This window comes from Haliotis rufescens, unplaced genomic scaffold (genome assembly GCF_023055435.1).
Source record: "Haliotis rufescens isolate VD_foot unplaced genomic scaffold, xgHalRufe1.0.p SCAF_10, whole genome shotgun sequence".
In the NCBI taxonomy this organism is placed as follows: domain Eukaryota; kingdom Metazoa; phylum Mollusca; class Gastropoda; order Lepetellida; family Haliotidae; genus Haliotis; species Haliotis rufescens.
This window is the reverse complement of record NW_025963780.1, coordinates 8585093-8603801: the sequence shown is the minus strand read 5'-3', so window position 1 is coordinate 8603801 and position 18709 is coordinate 8585093. Positions and strand designations below refer to the sequence as shown.

Genomic DNA, 18709 nt, shown 5'->3' with positions numbered 1-18709 from the left:
GCCCACTGAAGACGGTCCCGGCGATGACGTGGTGTCAGAATGAGTCCTCGGTGTGGCCTGTGACAGTGGCGGTGTCTGCTCGTCAATCGTCGACACACGGTGTCCGCACTAAAGTGTCGCTGGTGTGTCCCCATGGTATGTTGAGCAGTTTCCGCAGCAGTAACAAAGCGATCTTGAAGATGCTGTCGCACAATCTGACGATCCTGACGTCTGGTGGTGACCCTTGGTCTTCCACTACGTGGTCGGTCATCTGTAATGTTGGTGGTCTGGAACCGTTACTGGAGCCTGTATATGGTCCTTGCGTGGACTTAAAATGCAATGGATTCTTGCCAGGCGGTTTGTCCAGCTTGCAATCGTCCAAGGGATTGGTGTCACTGATTTCTTGTCAATCTTGGCATATGGTAGCAATTCAATAACGAATGTATGTTATCCGATCTGGGTGGATTTTTATAGGGCAAGAAATGGGGGAACGCATGTGCATTTTAATTTGCACGGAACACACGTGCATCGGGCTACCATGGCCGTTGCCGTGATGCCTTTTGGCCATCGGTTATATTGGCTTTGTTTTTTATCATCAAATTTCATTTTGTACGGACAATGTAATGTTTAATTTGGGAAACTTTGACAAAAATTACCCAGATATTTAAATGACAACTTTTCATGCAATGTTACTTGGGGTGACGTTTCTTTTGCGGTTCAGTCTAGTTTGTGTTGCCCTGTAACAAACATGTTCACGAAACAAGAGGATATACATGTGTTTCTCTATGTGACACATGCGTGTACATCCGTCTACATTAACTCACGTGCATCGGATTACCATCGCCGTTGCCGTGATGCGTTTTGGCGATCGGTTTTATTGTCATCTGCTTTGTAGTTTTATCATCAAATTTCATTTTTCCGGACAAGGTAGTGTTAAATTTTAGAAACTTTGACAAAAATTTCCCAGATATTTAGATGACAACTTTTCATGCAATGTTACTTGGAGTGTCGTTTCTTCTGTGGTTCGGTTTATTTTGACACATTCCCCGACTATACCTTGTAAGCTTCTTGATACCTGCCCTCCCTAACGTAGGCGGCCATTTCCTTTCCCCTTGCGGTGACGTCATCTCGCTGGTTTTCGTCCAGCAGTCCGAGATAAAAGAGATACTCGCCATACACAGGCATCATCTAGGAAAATACAGTAAAACGGAGAATGTTCTGTATCGGAGGGTATAGACAATTGTGGATTCGACACGCTTTGTTCCTGTTGTATAACTGGTCATCATGGCGTTAACAGGTTCTACTGTTGGTACTGTGAGATACCAAAGCACTTTTGAGCAGCAGATAATGTTTGTTTGTTGTTTAACGCCACACTCGGCAATATTCCAGCTATATCACGGCGGTCTGTAAACAGTCGAATCAGACCAGATAATCCAGTGATTGACATCATAAACATCGATCTACGCAACTGGGATACGATGACATGCATCAACAGTCAGTGAGCCTGACCACCCGATCCCGTTTGTCGCCTTTTACGACAAGCACGGTTTGCTGAAGACCAATTCTAACCCGGAATCTTCACGGGGCAGCATATAAGGAGAGACGCAGACGAAGAGGTACCATACCTGTTTGGTTCCTTTAATGAGAACTGAATTAACGATTTAACCAAGCACGATTCTAAGACACCCCAACTATGTCGCCTTACAGACGACAATACGTACATGAATTGAAACGTTTATGATGCACACTCAACACTTACCAATTTTGAAAGGTAAAGAATCTGATTCGCGTTAATATGCAAAAACGTTGGCCGTGCGCTAGCATGACAGAAGAAGGTGACCTAAAAGACGGTGGATCCCGAGATAAAAGTGCTGTGGAGTGCCGATAAACTAGCATGGAATGTACGATCTACCCAACAGGGGACACAGGTGCTTCCGTCGTCCAAGGCCGGCCAGAAACTTATGATCGTGGGCTCGATACCCCAATTCGACCTGATTATGTTTCATGGTTTGCCACCAACATCCCTAGTTTCAATGGGTTTCCCCAAAGTGGTAAATGTCGAATCACTTCATAGGTTCCTCCCACATCCAGCTGGCACGCACTGATATAACTGAAATACTGTCCACACTCACTCACTCTACACAAAGCGTGACATGGATACATGTTTGCCTCAGCCCCGTAATCCGCCGCGCACTGATCATCTCGGATATATCTCCTCACTTTATTCGATCAAGAGACATGCTATATCGTCAACTAACCAAGAAACCTCTTCACTTTATTCGATCAAGAGACATGCTATATCATCAACTAACAAAGAAACCTCTTCACTTTATTCGATCAAGAGACATGCCATATCGTCAACTAACCAAGAAACCTCCTCATTTTATTCGATCAAGAGACATGCTATATCGTCAACTAACCAAGAAACCTCTTCAATTTATTCGATCAAGAGACATGCTATATCATCAACTAACCAAGAACGCTCTTCACTTTTTTTAATCAAGAGAATGCTATATCGTCAACTAATCAAGAATGCTCTTCACTTTATTCGATCAGGAGACATGCTATATCGTCAACTAACCAAGAACGCTCTTCACTTTTTTATCAAGAGAATGCTATATCGTCAACTAACCAAGAAAGCTCTTTACTTTTTTTATCAAGTGAATGCTATATCGTCAACTAATCAAGAATGCTCTTCACTTTATTTGATCAGGAGACATGCTATATCGTCAACTAACCAAGAACGCTCTTCACTTTTTTATCAAGAGAACGCTATATCGTCAACTAACCAAGAAGCCTCTTCACTTTATTCGATCAAAAGACATGGTATATCGTCAACTAACCAAGAACGCTCTTCACTTTATTCGATCAGGAGAAATGCTATATCGTCAACTAACCAAGAACGCTCTTCACTTTTTTATCAAGAGAATGCTATATCGTCAACTAACCAAGACACCTCTTCACTTTATTGGATCAGGAGACATGCTATATCGTCAGCTGGCCAAGAACGCTCTTCACTTTTTTTATCAAGAGAATGCTATATCGTCAAATAACCAAGAAACCTCTTCAATTTATTCGATCAAGAGACATGCCATATCGTCAACTAATCAAGAACGCTCTTCACTTTATTCGATCAGGAAAAATGCTATATTGTGAACTATTCAAGAACCCTCTTCACTTTTTTATCAAGAGAATGCTATATTGTCAACCAGCCAAGAACGCTCTTCACTTTATTCGATCAAGAGAATGCTATATCGTCAACTAACCAAGAACGCTCTTCACTTTATTCGATCAGGAGACATGCTATATCGTCAACTAACCAAGAACGATCTTCACTTTTTCATGAAGAGAATGCTATATCGTCAACTAACCAAGAACGCTCTTCACTTTATTCGATCAAAAGACATGGTATATCATCAACTAACCATGAAACCTCTTCGCTTTATTCGATCAAGAGACATGCTATGTCATCAACTAACCAAGGACGCTCTTCACTTTTTTATTAAGAGAATGCTATGTCGTCAACTAACCAAGAACTCTCTTCACTTTATTCGATCAAGAGACATGCTATATCGTCAACTAACCAAGAACGATCTTCACTTTTTCATGAAGAGAATGCTATATCGTCAACTAACCAAGAACGCTCTTCACTTTATTCGATCAAAAGACATGGTATATCATCAACTAACCATGAAACCTCTTCGCTTTATTCGATCAAGAGACATGCTATGTCATCAACTAACCAAGGACGCTCTTCACTTTTTTATTAAGAGAATGCTATGTCGTCAACTAACCAAGAACTCTCTTCACTTTATTCGATCAAGAGACATGCTATATCATCAACTAACCAAGAAACCTCTTCACTTTTTTTATCAAGAGAATGCTATATTGTCAACTGACCAAGAACTCTCTTTACTTTATTCGATCAGGAGACATGCTATATCGTCAACTAACCAAGAACGCTCTTCACTTTATTTTATCAAGAGAATGCTATATCAACAACTAACCAAGAAGCCTCTTCACTTTATTCGATCAAAAGACTTGCTATATCGTCAACTAACCAAGGACGCTCTTCACTTTTTTATCAAGAGAATGCTATATCGTCAACTACCCATGAACGCTCTTCACTTTTTTTATCAAGAGAATGCTATATCGTCAACTAATCAAGAATGCTCTTCACTTTATTCGATCGGGGACATGCTATATCGTCAACTAACCAAGAACGATCTTCACATTTTTTATCAAGAGAATGCTATATTGTCAACTGACCAAGAACTCTCTTCACTTTTTTATCAAGAGAATGCTATATCGTCAACTAACCAAGACTACTCTTCACTTTATTCGATCAGGAGTCATGCTATATCATCAACTAACCAAGAACGCTCTTCACTTTTTTTATCAAGAGAATGCTATATCGTCAACTTACAAAGAAACCTCTTCACTTTATTGGATCAGGAGACACGCTATATCGTCAACTGTCCAAGAACGCTCTTCCCTTTTTTTTATCAAGAGAATGCTATATCGTCATATAACAAAGAAACCTCTTCAATTTATTCGATCAAGAGACATGCCATATCGTCAACTAACCAAGAATGCTCTTCACTTTATTCGATCAAAAGACATGGTATATCATCAACTAACCAAGAAACCTCTTCACTTTATTCGATCAAGAGACATGCTATATCGTCAACTAACCAAGGACGCTCTTCACTTTTTTATCAAGAGAATGCTAGATCGTCAACTATCCATGAACGCTCTTCACTTTTTTTATCAAGAGAATGCTATATCGTCAACTAATCAAGAATGCTCTTCACTTTATTCGATCGGGGACATGCTATATCGTCAACTAACCAAGAACGCTCTTCACATTTTTTATCAAGAGAATGCTATATTGTCAACTGACCAAGAACTCTCTTCACTTTTTTATCAAGAGAATGCTATATCGTCAACTAACCAAGACTACTCTTCACTTTATTCGATCAGGAGTCATGCTATATCATCAACTAACCAAGAACGCTCTTCACTTTTTTTATCAAGAGAATGCTATATCGTCAACTTACAAAGAAACCTCTTCACTTTATTGGATCAGGAGACACGCTATATCGTCAACTGTCCAAGAACGCTCTTCCCTTTTTTTTATCAAGAGAATGCTATATCGTCATATAACAAAGAAACCTCTTCAATTTATTCGATCAAGAGACATGCCATATCGTCAACTAACCAAGAATGCTCTTCACTTTATTCGATCAAAAGACATGGTATATCATCAACTAACCAAGAAACCTCTTCACTTTATTCGATCAAGAGACATGCTATATCGTCAACTAACCAAGGACGCTCTTCACTTTTTATCAAGAGAATGCTATATCGTCAACTAACCAAGAAGCCTCTTCACTTTATTGGATCAAAAGACATGCTACGCCGTCAACTAACCAAAAACATCCTCACTTTATTCGACCAAGAGACATGTTATACAAAACAAGTTAAAAAAAATTATAACATCGTAATTTCAGTGTTGCAATGAATGTGACACATGATTATGTGCCAGTTGTGATCTTCAAAGAAACATATATGCCAACACGTACATGTGTGCCCGTATATAACCATGATTTTGCATTTTGCAAGAGTTCACAGATATAACGAACATTCCAACGTATACACTATTCTATCGAGTGAGTATGTCACCTGTATTTGTTATTTCTAGTCAGTTATCGAGGCTTGCCTCTTCAAACCGAGTGTCTTGTCCATAAGTAATTTGTTCTTAGTAAATGTTGTTTTTTTCCAGAATCTTCATGTTCCGATTCTCGCTACTCACTGTCTCTGGATCACTGAGGCCATCTCCGATAGCCATCCCCTTGAAGTTGATCTTCACTTTAGCTGTTGGGTTCTCCACGTGGATCTTGTAGGAGATGGCGGGGACGTACTTTCCTGCATACGACTGGGGAACAGAGGACACAGATACAGTGATATTTTAGATGGCGGGGACGTACCTTTCTGCATACGACTGGGGAACAGAGGACAGAGATCCAGTGATGTTGGAGAAGGCGGGGACGTTCTTCCCTGCATACGACTGGGGAACATTGGACAGAGATACAGTGAAGTTAAAGGAGGCGGGGACGTACTACCTTGCGTACGACTGGGGAACAATGGACAGAGATACAGTGATGTCGGAGATGGCGGGGACGTACTACCCTGCGTACGACTGGGGAACAGTGGACAGAGATACAGTGATGTCGGAGATGGCGGGGACGTACTACCCTGCATACGACTGGGGAACAGTGGACAGAGATACAGTGATGTCGGAGATGGCGGGGACGTACTACCCTGCGTACGACTGGGAAACAGAGGACAGAGATACAGTGATGTAGGAGATGGCGGGAACAGAGGACAGCGATACAGTGATGTAGGAGATGGCGGGAACAGAGGACAGAGATACAGTGATGTAGGAGATGTCGGGAACAGAGGACAGAGATACAGTGATGTAGGAGATGTCGGGAACAGAGGACAGAGATACAGTGATGTAGGAGATGGCGGGAACAGAGGACAGAGATACAGTGATGTAGGAGATATCGGGAACAGAGGACAGAGATACAGTGATGTAGGAGATGGCAGGGACAGAGATACAGTGATGTAGGAGATGGCGGGGACAGAGGACAGAGATACAGTGATATAGGTGATGGCGGGGACAGAGGACAGAGATACAGTGATGTAGGTGATGGCGGGGACAGAGATACAGTGATGTCGGAGATGGCAGGGATATAGTTCCCTTTATACGACTGGAATTACAGTTCACAGATATTGGTTGTACTAGAAATCCAAGGAACTGCCTATAACTGTATATTATTTACCCATATTCTTTGGAGATAAATGATTATTTGAATACTTTTGGAAATATTATTCTTCATCCACATCGCTAAGACGCTTCCAGAGAAATGTGACGACCCAATCATGTGTCCCATGTTTCCACAAATATGTTGTTGTTAAATGGTTGATGATGACTGATATAAGTATCGAGTGCAATGGTGGCACACCAAACATGTATCTATATAAAGCATTAATAATTCAGCCAATAAACACCATGGTGTGAACATCGTCCCCAAATATACTGACAGTTGGCCACCACACTACAGGAAGAGACCTCAAAACATCGAAATAGTGTACAGTCCCACCATGATTTGTTTTTGTGTCCGGGTTTGTTTTTTTTGTTTAACGCTGCACTCAGCAGTATTCCAGCTATTTGACGGCGGTTTGTAAATAACCAAGTCTGGGCCAGACAATCCAGGCAATGGCATCATGAGCATCGATCTACGCAATTGGGATTCGATGACATGCATCAACCACGTCGGCGAGCATGACCACCCGATCCCAATAGTCGCCTCTTAAGACAAGCATGGATTGCTGAAGACCTATTCTAACCCTGATCTCGGGACAGTAACCAACATGAAGCGAAGTTTACCTCTCCGGTGATGTAGAAGTCATTGCTTTGATATGATGTAAATATCTGAAAGAACTGCGTCAGACAACTGTAAACAAATAGACGTGCTGATCACAACGAAAATGATTAACTATACAATGTTCAATGTTACGCTGAAAACAGTTTAATTGGTGAATTATCTTATGTTGACGTTGAAAAGATATCAGAGACCAATGTGTATATTTACTCGTATGAGAATTCGGTGAAAAAATAAAAAGTTGAAATAAGGGATAAAAGGTTTCAATAATAGTAAAATGTTACGAATAAAGAATGAATGTTACAAATAACGTCAAATATGGAATTTAAAATACCAAACGAGACCAATGAACAGCTCGCAAACAAAAGACGTCATATGTAAAGAAAGAACAAAGTGTACTGAAGAACGTCAGTGCACAAAAAGACACAAAAAAGGACAACGTTGACAATAAAGAACGCCAGGTGGCGTGCAATTTGTAAAACATTCCGAGTTTAGTCGGCTTGTTCCGCCGTGTATATGATAAATGCATGCCTAAGTGCTCAATCTATTACCTCATTCCTCGTGCACTCAGCGTGTGACGTCAAACACGAAAGTGTTATATGATGCCGAGTTATTTTTTGACGCACATTTTCCTAAGAGTTGAAAACAGAACGTTGTGCAAGAATACTGCGGCACTTGGCCAAACTCAGACTATCATGATTATACTATTACTGAGAGATGTAAAATGTTACACTTCCTGTCTGATGTAGGTAAATGTAACTTCAAATATTAACCCGATTTAAAAAAGAGACTGCTTAGTATTGTCAGAGAGTTTGTTATGCGTAAAAAACAGCAAATTTCGACACACCGATAAAAGTACTGTGCAAAAACGTATCCCTTTGTCTTTTTCAAATACCTGACGACATAAATATATGTCACGCGTTACATGCGTGTTTATTGAAGGAAGTGGAGTAAATATACGTACACGTAGACAGATGTCGGATAACACACAGTATACTATCGGTGACGATGACTGAACGTTCGATACATAAACGCAACACGCACGCACGCACCCACACACACACACACACACACACACACACACACACACACACACACACACACACACACATGTATATGATGTCACAAGCCGAGGGCTACGAGGACTGACGTAATACCGTGAGCACTTCGCCATGCATTTATCATGTACACAGCGGAACAAGCCGATTAAACTCGGGATTCAATCCCATTGTGCCTACATCCGAATTTGCCTACAGAGATTAATGAAGGCACATTGGGAACTCAGTTTCATCCCTATTTATTTAAATGGACAGAACCACTATTGTTTGACTATTTTTTAAATATCTGTTGCCAAATCAAGTCAGGCTTGTACTGTTGCAGATGCCTGTATAAAATTAGTAACTAAAAAAACTGAGTAGAGGAATGAAATACTTATTACTGCATAAATAACAACAAAATAACATAGAACCAATCACATCAATTACTAGTAACTATTCTTAACTATATATCACCAAGCCCTTCCCCTGCTGCCACCGTCAAGTTCAAGGCGCCAGGACGGCGGTGATGGAGGAAGGCCATGACTCCGAGAAGACCAGATCTATCAACGACTACTTGACGTCAACCTTGGTTGACTATGACTATGCATGTGGAGTCAATATTGACATATATTGGACCCGACACAAACAACCACCTCGAGGGGTGGCATGATCCACTGAAAAACAGGATCTCAATGACCCATCCCAACATCTTCCTGTTTGTAACTCACACAAAGAACCTGTAAGCAGTGAACAGGGCACAGCATGCCCAACTGGATCTCGGAGCCCTTCCCCAAATCCGAAAACGTGTCTTGGGAACTGGACAACAGGTTGATGAGACTGAAGGGCCATCTCGACTCGGAAAGAAAGATGCAGTTCCTAGATGTCACTGGTCACCGTATCAAATTAGGACAATAACCTTCTATGATTTGCCTGCGGTTAATTGATTGATTGTAACAGTTTTGCCAAAACTATTGTTATATTATTCTTCTGTGTTATATCATAAATATTATATATCCGTGACTTTCGTTAGGTGCTATGGTTTTATTTCATTTCACAAGTGTTTCATTGTGCCTACATTGTTTCGTTGTCTCAGTATGGACAAGTTTATCTCATATCACACGTGAAACAGGTAACAGTCATGTTCTCTCGTGCATCACTTTCTGAGCATGAGACCGTATCACTTCATGATTTTACTGTAGACACAGTTGGATTGTAGGCACATTGGGAAGACAACAAACTCGAAATGTTTCACAATTTGCAGCGCCATCTGGCGTTCTTTAATGTCAATGTTGTCCTCTAGCAGTTTAGTGTCCTTTTTGTTCACTGACGTTCTTCAGTACACTTTGTTCTTTCTTTACATATATATGACGTCTTTTGTTTACGAGTTGTTCATTGGTCTCGTTTTGTATTTTGAATTCATTATTTGTATGTAAACAATGACCTTTATGTGTAACATTCATTCTTTATTCGTATCATTTGACTATTATTGGGTACTTGGGTACGCGAGTACTTTGAATAATTTGACCAAATGGCCGCCTATATATGGGCGCCTATTCGGTAAAAGTACAATAAATGAAATAAAGGTCATCAGTGCGCAATAACACATACGAATAAGATAAAATGTTACTACTAAAAGTTAGTATTTTCATATGAATACTGAAACTCGTATCTTTCTTTAACAAACTTATCTTGGGATGGCTTTTTTCATCTGAAGCAAGTGAAAATATTCTCCAGCAAAAGAAATATGTGGAAACATTTAAAATATTACTGGTGACCTGTATTTCAATTGATGTATCATTTTACTGAACGAAGTCTTCTGAATCCCCGATATCACAAATAAATCAAAGCGGAAAGAAACAACGGTTTCCAATATAAACTCACGGTCCCGATTCGATCACGGCTGTATCTTTGTCACCTGCGAGTCTATCAATATCTTATTAATTTCGAAGAGTAGCAGATCTGAAATCAAGGCTTGAAAACACCACGTGTCATACCTATACAGATCCCTGGCGACATCTTCTTCGTTGTTAGCGTAGCCGGAATCATTGCCCGTGAAGCTGAAACCAGTCCCTACCTGCAACAGCATCCCCACCAGAGTGAGGGGGTAGGGCTCCGCGTTTAGTAATTTTGGAGGTTGTTGTTGGATCAGACAATCCAGTGATTGACATCGTGAGCATCGATCCACGCATATGGAGTACGATGACATGCATCAACCAAGTCAGCGAGCTTGACCACCCGATCCCGTTAGTCGCCTCTAACGACAAACCTAGTCGCCGTTTACGGCAAGCATGGGTTGCTGAAGGCCTAGACACCAACAATGGGATTCACTACATTGTGTGGGGAATCGAGTGTGGGTTTTCGGCTTGGCGATTGAACGCCCTCATCATCATCCCTCATCAGGGTGGATTGAGTTTATTATGAAAACAACATCTTTTCATGATAGTGAACTGTAGGTACCATCCTTACTGGCAGGATTCCATACATATGTATCTGTTACATATAATATAAGGAGGCGCACCAGTTGGTGAATGTTGTTTTACGCCGCACTTATCAGTATTACCGCTTTACTACATCGGCCTGTGAATAGTCGATTCTGGTCTGGGCTTCACGAAAGTATTCTATGGTGCTAACAGTCCAACTCACAGGGTTGTCAATATACAGCATGGAGTAGCGAGAGTTCCAGGTGATGTTGCGCCTCACCACTGTAAACAATATTGAGTAAAGAGTTAGTTCACTACAAAAGGGACCCAAAACGCATCATGCTGTATCCTACAAAATGTACCCCCACACAGTGTGTCAATACCTGACGTACAGGGACTCGCCATGTCTGAGCAGTAGTTATCACTTTCACTATTTTGTTTTCGTACATGATTCATCGTTTTGCGGTTGTGGCAGGTATATCGGATCACTGCGGTGTTTACATTAATCACCAATGCTTCGATGAATAGACGACTGTAACACGTACATACTGCCTTCAATATACATGTACAAGGAAAACGATAATTAAAGAATTCCCACTTTTCATCTTCATTCATAATTCATAACCATTTGAACCAGTGCGTCAAGGAGTCTTACGTGGCCTTGTTTTTCAGTAGTAGTGTCTAAATCGTCGTTTCCTCTATCGTGTGTCGTATGAATGTGAGAGAAGCATGGTTGTAAAATCCTTCCACAGAGGACCAGGAGAAACTTACAGTTGCCATGCTCATCCACAGAGAAGGGTCCATGTTCCACAAACAGACCATAGAGGGAGGATCCGCCGGGTCCACCCTGCAGCCACACGAGCACTGGAGCAGTCTTGGGGTTCACCTGTCATAAAGAATCAAAAACAATATATCTGTAACAGAAACAAATGATGCAACAACAAACCTATGACATAGGGCAGATCGTGTGTTGGCACATATGAGTTTATTTTAATTATATTCATAATTGAGCTGTGCAGATCATCAGTGTGACATGACATACCTCATCTGTGCAGATCCTCAGTGTGACATGACAGGACATACCTCCCTGTTCAGATTTTGTGTGTATCATGGTATGATGTCCATAACCTGCTTTGAAGACCCTAGTGTATGACGTGACATGACATGACATGACTGAGCCGTGAAGAACCTGTGTGTGACTAGACATAACATAGCATTCCTGTTTGTGACATGACGTGCCTGTGTGTGACATGACAAGACATGACGTGCCTGTTTGTGACATGACATGCCTGTGTGTGACAGGACCTGACATGTCTGTGTGTGACATGACATGACATGACGTTCCTGTGTGTGACATACCTGTTCTGTGAACATCCTGTGTGTGACATGACATGACATGATCTCCCTTTGTGTGACAGAACATGACATGATGTGACTGTGTGTTACGTGAAATGACGTGACTGTATGTGACAGAACATGACATACCTGTGCCGGGAAGAACCAGAAAAACATGTTGCTGTTGGTAGTCTTGTTGACAGTTAGGAAGCCGGAGTGCCCCGGTTGGGGAATGTAAGACCCCGTTTCACTCACCAGCCGGGCTATGAAGACAAGGAGTCATTTATTGACATCTCATAGAATATTACAGGTTTGGGCCAATGGAAGTTTCTACTGGTTACCATGTTCGTCTGTATAGTGTTATAGGACTGAGACAAACTATGGAAGTATCTACTGGTTACTATGTTTGCCTATATAGTGTTACAGGACTGACATAAACTTTGGAAGTTTCTACTCATTACCATGTTCGTTTGTATAGTGTTACAGGATTGAGACAAACTATGGAAGTTTTTACTGATTACGATGTTCGTCTGTATAGTGTTACAGGACTGAGACAAATTATGGAAGTTTCTACTGATTACTATGTTTGTGTATGTAGTGTTACAGAACTGAGATAAACTATGGAAGTTTCTACTGATTACCATGTTTGTCTGTATATTGTTACATGACTGACACAAACTATGGAAGTTTCTACTGGTTACTATGTTTGTCTGTAGAGTGTTACAGAACTGAGATAAACTATGGAAATTTCTACTGATTACTATGTTTGTCTGTATAGTGTTACAGAACTGAGATAAACTATGGAAGTTTCTACTGGTTACCATGTTTATCTGTATAGTGTTACAGAACTGAGACAAATTATGGAAGTTTCTTCTGATTACGATGTTCGTCTGTATAGTGTTACAGGACTGACACAAACTATGGAAGTTTCTACTGATTACTATGTTTGTCTGTATAGTGTTACAGGACTGAGACAAATTATGGAAGTTTCTACTGATTACCATGTTTGTCTGTATAGTGTTACAGGACTGAGACAAATTATGGAAGTTTCTACTGATTACCATGTTTGTCTGTATAGTGTTACAGGACCGAGACAAATTATGGAAGTTTCTTCTGATTACGATGTTCGTCTGTATAGTGTAACAGGACTGACACAAACAATGGAAGTTTCTACTGATTACCATGTTTGTCTGTATAGTGTTACAGGACTGAGACAAATTATGGAAGTTTCTACTGATTACCATGTTTGTCTGTATAGTGTTACAGGACTGAGACAAATTATGGAAGTTTCTACTGATTACCATGTTTGTCTGTATAGTGTTACAGGACCGAGACAAATTATGGAAGTTTCTTCTGATTACGATGTTCGTCTGTATAGTGTTACAGAACTGAAACAAACCATGGAAGTTTCTACTGATTACTATGTTTGTCTGTATAGTGTTACAGGACTGACACAAACAATGGAAGTTTCTACTGATTACTATGTTTGTCTATATAGTGTTACAGAACTGAAACAAACTATGGAAGTTTCTACTGGTTACCATGTTTATCTGTATAGTGTTACAGAACTGAGATAAACTATGGAAGTTTCTACTGATTACTATGTTTGTCTGTATAGTGTTACAGGACTGAGACAAACTATGGAAGTTCCTACTGATTACCATGTTCGTCTGTATAGTGTAACAGAACTGAAACAAACTATGGAAGTTTCTACTGGTTACTATGTTTGTCTGTATAGTGTTACAGGACTGAGACAAATTATGGAAGTTTCTACTGATTACTATGTTTGTGTATATAGTGTTACAGGACTGACACAAACTATGGAAGTTTCTACTGATTACTATGTTTGTCTGTATAGTGTTACAGGACTGACACAAACTATGGAAGTTTCTACTGGTTACTATGTTTGTGTTTATAGTGTTACAGGACTGCGACAAACTATGGAAGTTTCTACTGATTATCATGTTCGTCTGTATAGTGTTACAGGACTGAGACAAACTATGGAAGTTTCTACTGGTTACTATGTTTGTGTATATAGTGTTACAGGACTGCGACAAACTATGGAAGTTTCTACTGATTATCATGTTCGTCTGTATAGTGTTACAGGACTGAGACAAACTATGGAAGTTTCTACTGGTTACTATGTTTGTCTATATAGTGTTACAGGACTGACACAAACTATGGAAGTTTCTACTGGTTACTTTGTCAAGTGTTACAGGACTGAGACAAACTATGGAAGTTTCTACTGATTACTTTGTAAAGTGTTACAGAACTGACACAAACTATGGAAGTTTCTACTGATTACCATGTTTGTCTATATAGTGTTACAGGACTGACACAAACTATGGAAGTTTCTACTGGTTACTTTGTCAAATGTTACAGGACTGACACAAACTATGGAAGTTTCTACTGATAACCATGTTCGTCTGTATATTGTTACAGGACTGACACAAACTATGGAAGTTTCTACTAGTTACTATGTTCGTCTGTATAGTGTTACAGAACTGAAACAAACTATGGAAGTTTCTACTGATTACTATGTTTGTGTATATAGTGTTACAGGACTGCGACAAACTATTGAAGTTTCTACTGGTTACTATGTTTGTGTATATAGTGTTACAGGACTGCGACAAACTATGGAAGTTTCTACTGATTACGATGTTTGTATAGTGTTACAGGACTGACACAAACTATGGAAGTTTCTACTGGTTACTTTGTCAAATGTTACAGGACTGACACAAACTATGGAAGTTTCTACTGATAACCATGTTCGTCTGTATATTGTTACAGGACTGACACAAACTATGGAAGTTTCTACTAGTTACTATTTTTGTCTGTATAGTGTTACAGAACTGAGACAAACTATGGAAGTTTCTACTAGTTACTATGTTCGTCTGTATAGTGTTACATGACTGAGACAAACTATGGAAGTTTCTACTGATTACCATGTTCGTCTGTATAGTGTAACAGAACTGAAACAAACTATGGAAGTTTCTACTGATTACTATGTTTGTCTATATAGTGTTACAGAACTGAAACAAACTATGGAAGTTTCTACTGGTTACTTTGTTTGTCTATATAGTGTTACAGGACTGACACAAACTATGGAAGTTTCTACTGGTTACTTTGTCAAATGTTACAGGACTGACACAAACTATGGAAGTTTCTACTGATAACCATGTTCGTCTGTATATTGTTACAGGACTGACACAAACTATGGAAGTTTCTACTAGTTACTATTTTTGTCTGTATAGTGTTACAGAACTGAGACAAACTATGGAAGTTTCTACTAGTTACTATGTTCGTCTGTATAGTGTTACATGACTGAGACAAACTATGGAAGTTTCTACTGATTACCATGTTCGTCTGTATAGTGTAACAGAACTGAAACAAACTATGGAAGTTTCTACTGATTACTATGTTTGTCTATATAGTGTTACAGAACTGAAACAAACTATGGAAGTTTCTACTGGTTACTTTGTTTGTCTATATAGTGTTACAGGACTGACACAAACTATGGAAGTTCCTACTGGTTACTTTGTCAAGTGTTACAGGACTGAGACAAACTATGGAAGTTTCTACTCATTACTTTGTCAAGTGTTACAGGACTGAGACAAGCTATGGAAGTTTCTACTCATTACTTTGTCAAGTGTTACAGAACTGACACAAACTATGGAAGTTTCTACTGATTACTATGTTTGTCTATATAGTGTTACAGGACTGACACAAACTATGGAAGTTTCTACTGGTTACTTTGTCAAGTGTTACAGGACTGAGACAAACTATGGAAGTTTCTACTGATTACTTTGTAAAGTGTTACAGAACTGACACAAACTATGGAAGTTTCTACTGATTACCATGTTTGTCTATATAGTGTTACAGGACTGACACAAACTATGGAAGTTTCTACTGGTTACTTTGTCAAGTGTTACAGGACTGAGACAAACTATGGAAGTTTCTACTGGTTACTTTGTCAAGCGTTACAGGACTGAGACCAACTTTGGAAGTTTCTACTGATTACTTTGTAAAGTGTTACAGAACTGACACAAACTATGGAAGTTTCTACTGATTACTATGTTTGTCTATATAGTGTTACAGGACTGACACAAACTAAGGAAGTTTCTACTTGTTACTTTGTTAAGTGTTACAGAACTGACACAAACTATGGAAGTTTCTACTCATTACCATGTTCGTCTGTATAGTGTTACAGGACTGACACAAACTATGGAAGTTTCTACTGGTTACTATTTTTGTCTGTATAGTGTTACAGAACTGAGACAAACTATGGAAGTTCCTACTGATTACTATGTTAGTCTGTTATTGTGGCAAGTACAACTTTACGTGCGCTTCTGGTGAAACCGATTTGTCACTCGACCGATACAAATCATTGTCCATTAATAGTACCTCCTCACCAGCACTCGTGTGGAAGGCTGATAGTCTGGACTAAGGAAGCTTCCTTCATATTGCAGGAAATTTTTATATATTTTCTCCAACTGCACACAAATCTCACGACGAAGTTGTTTCGAAGCCGCATATATGACAACATATTTTATCAAGCGTATGTTTTCACAGCACCTTTCTCTATGTCGCCTCTCTCTATGTAGGGCGTCAGCAGGAGGGGCTGACCCGGGTCCACGCCGTTGTTGAGGGCATGGGGGTAGGGCTTCGGAAACATGCTCCGCAAGCAGTCCAACTGTCTGGCCGCTGCTACTGATGCCATAATGAACAGCACTTCCAACATGGAGGACTTCATTGCTGGTAACTGTCCTGACAATTATAAATCTCTTTAACTGGATCGAGAGAGTGATTTAAGTTTCAGTACAACGTCAACACTACTGCACCCGTGATGAAGGGATCAGTGAGGATGTTTCAAAGCTTTTACGGATATTCCAGCCACAGCCAAGATTCCAAGAATGAAGTGAATGGTCTTCATTAATCTGCATATCTACGAGGTAACATGTTCCAGAGGAAGGCTTGCCAGTGCGTCTAATTCAGTCGACATCTACATTTCTCTATTGTTAGAGGGACCCAATATGACTGCATAGATGTTGGCATGTGGAAACTAGCCGATAGTACTTTGGAACTGGGTTAGTAATCTTCGAAGTACAATTCCCCTCACTTATTGATAAACGTGTTGTGTTGGCTACTGGGTGTTTGTTACATCAGTATCTCATGGGAATTCCCATGCTGCTTACATACAATTTCGCTGTAGCAGTATTTTGGATGATACCTACATGAAGGTGACGTGGCGAATTCCTGCCGTTGCTTTGATAGTGAATTAAAATAACGAAGTCTTCATAAATTATTTTACATGGTCAGGTACATCTGGTCGTTGATTTTGCGAACAAAAGTGGCAATTATCCTGCGAAGAGAGATAGAATATAGTGAAACTGACCACGACCAACAGACTGGCCATTGACCTACCTCCTTCAAGTCGTACGATGCGTTCCTCGTGATAAGATAAAGCAGATCGGTCGTTTCAAAACGTGGCGAAAAGGATGATGTACACGTTCATGTATTATTTAAAGCACTTTGTGCTTGTGCTTTTTAATTTATCAGTGATGTGTCAACCTTTCGTGAAACGTCCCTTAAGGAGATCGGTAGTGAGAGTAGAATTTAAACAGATATACACAGACAGCTTACTGCTGCAATAGGTATTTGGATTGTCATTGTGAACCCCTACTGATAAGGCTTCCAGGATGTAGGTTATCTGTGAACGGCCTATTACACGAAAGCCTCCAGTTGTAGCGCCGAGGCCTCGGCTTCTGTGTGCCACCTGCTTCACTGAAATACTCCCACATCAAGCTGACACCCCATGATGTTACAGAAATACTCCCACATCAAACTGACACGCCGTGATGTAACTGAAATACTCCCACATCAAGCTGACACGCCATAATGTAAGGGAAATACACCCACATCAAGCTGACATGCCCTGATGTAACTGAAATACTCCCACATCAAGCTGACACGCCCTGATGTAACTGAAATACTCCCACATCAAGCTTACACGCCACGATGTAAGGGAAATACTCCCTCATCAAGCTGACACGCCCTGATGTAACTGAAATACTCCAACATCAAGCTGACACGCCGTGATGTAACTGAAATACTCCCGCATCAAGCTGACTGACACGCCGTGATATAACTGAAATACTCCAACATCAAGCTGACTGACACGCCGTGATGTAACTGAAATACTCCAAAATCAAGCTGACACGCCCTGATGTAACTGAAATACTCCCACATCAAGCTGACACGCCAAAATGTAAGGGAAATACTCCCACATCAAGCTGACACGTCGTGATGTAACTGAAATATTTCCACGTCAAGCTGATTGACACGCCGTGATATAACTGAACTAATCCCACAAGAGGCTGACACGCCGTGATGTAACTGAAATACTCCCACATGAAGCTGACACGCCGTGATGTAACTGAAATACTCCCACATCAAGCTGACACGCCGTGATGTAACTGAGATACTC

At 40.3% G+C, this 18709-nt stretch overlaps 1 protein-coding gene across 3 annotated transcripts in view; it reads right to left on the bottom strand.

The window, feature by feature from the left end:
- Nucleotides 1-17890, bottom strand: part of LOC124118618 (probable serine carboxypeptidase CPVL) — a 38755-nt gene extending 20865 nt beyond the window's left edge. The window contains exons 1-9 of one of the 3 annotated variants that reach the window (XM_046480799.1): nt 17647-17890; nt 16798-16989; nt 12373-12485; nt 11659-11773; nt 11111-11169; nt 10462-10541; nt 7436-7502; nt 5795-5917; nt 1036-1167 (exon numbers count right to left, since the gene is read on the bottom strand). In XM_046480799.1, coding sequence (XP_046336755.1) covers nt 1036-1167; nt 5795-5917; nt 7436-7502; nt 10462-10541; nt 11111-11169; nt 11659-11773; nt 12373-12485; nt 16798-16975 — 867 coding nt within the window. In that variant the 5' untranslated portion in view covers nt 16976-16989; nt 17647-17890. Of the gene's footprint in view, nt 1-1035; nt 1168-5794; nt 5918-7435; nt 7503-10461; nt 10542-11110; nt 11170-11658; nt 11774-12372; nt 12486-16797; nt 16990-17456; nt 17595-17646 lie in introns of those variants that run through there. The other 2 variants (XM_046480800.1, XM_046480802.2) reach the window with 2 other exon arrangements.
- Between the last annotated feature and the right edge of the window lie 819 nt (nt 17891-18709).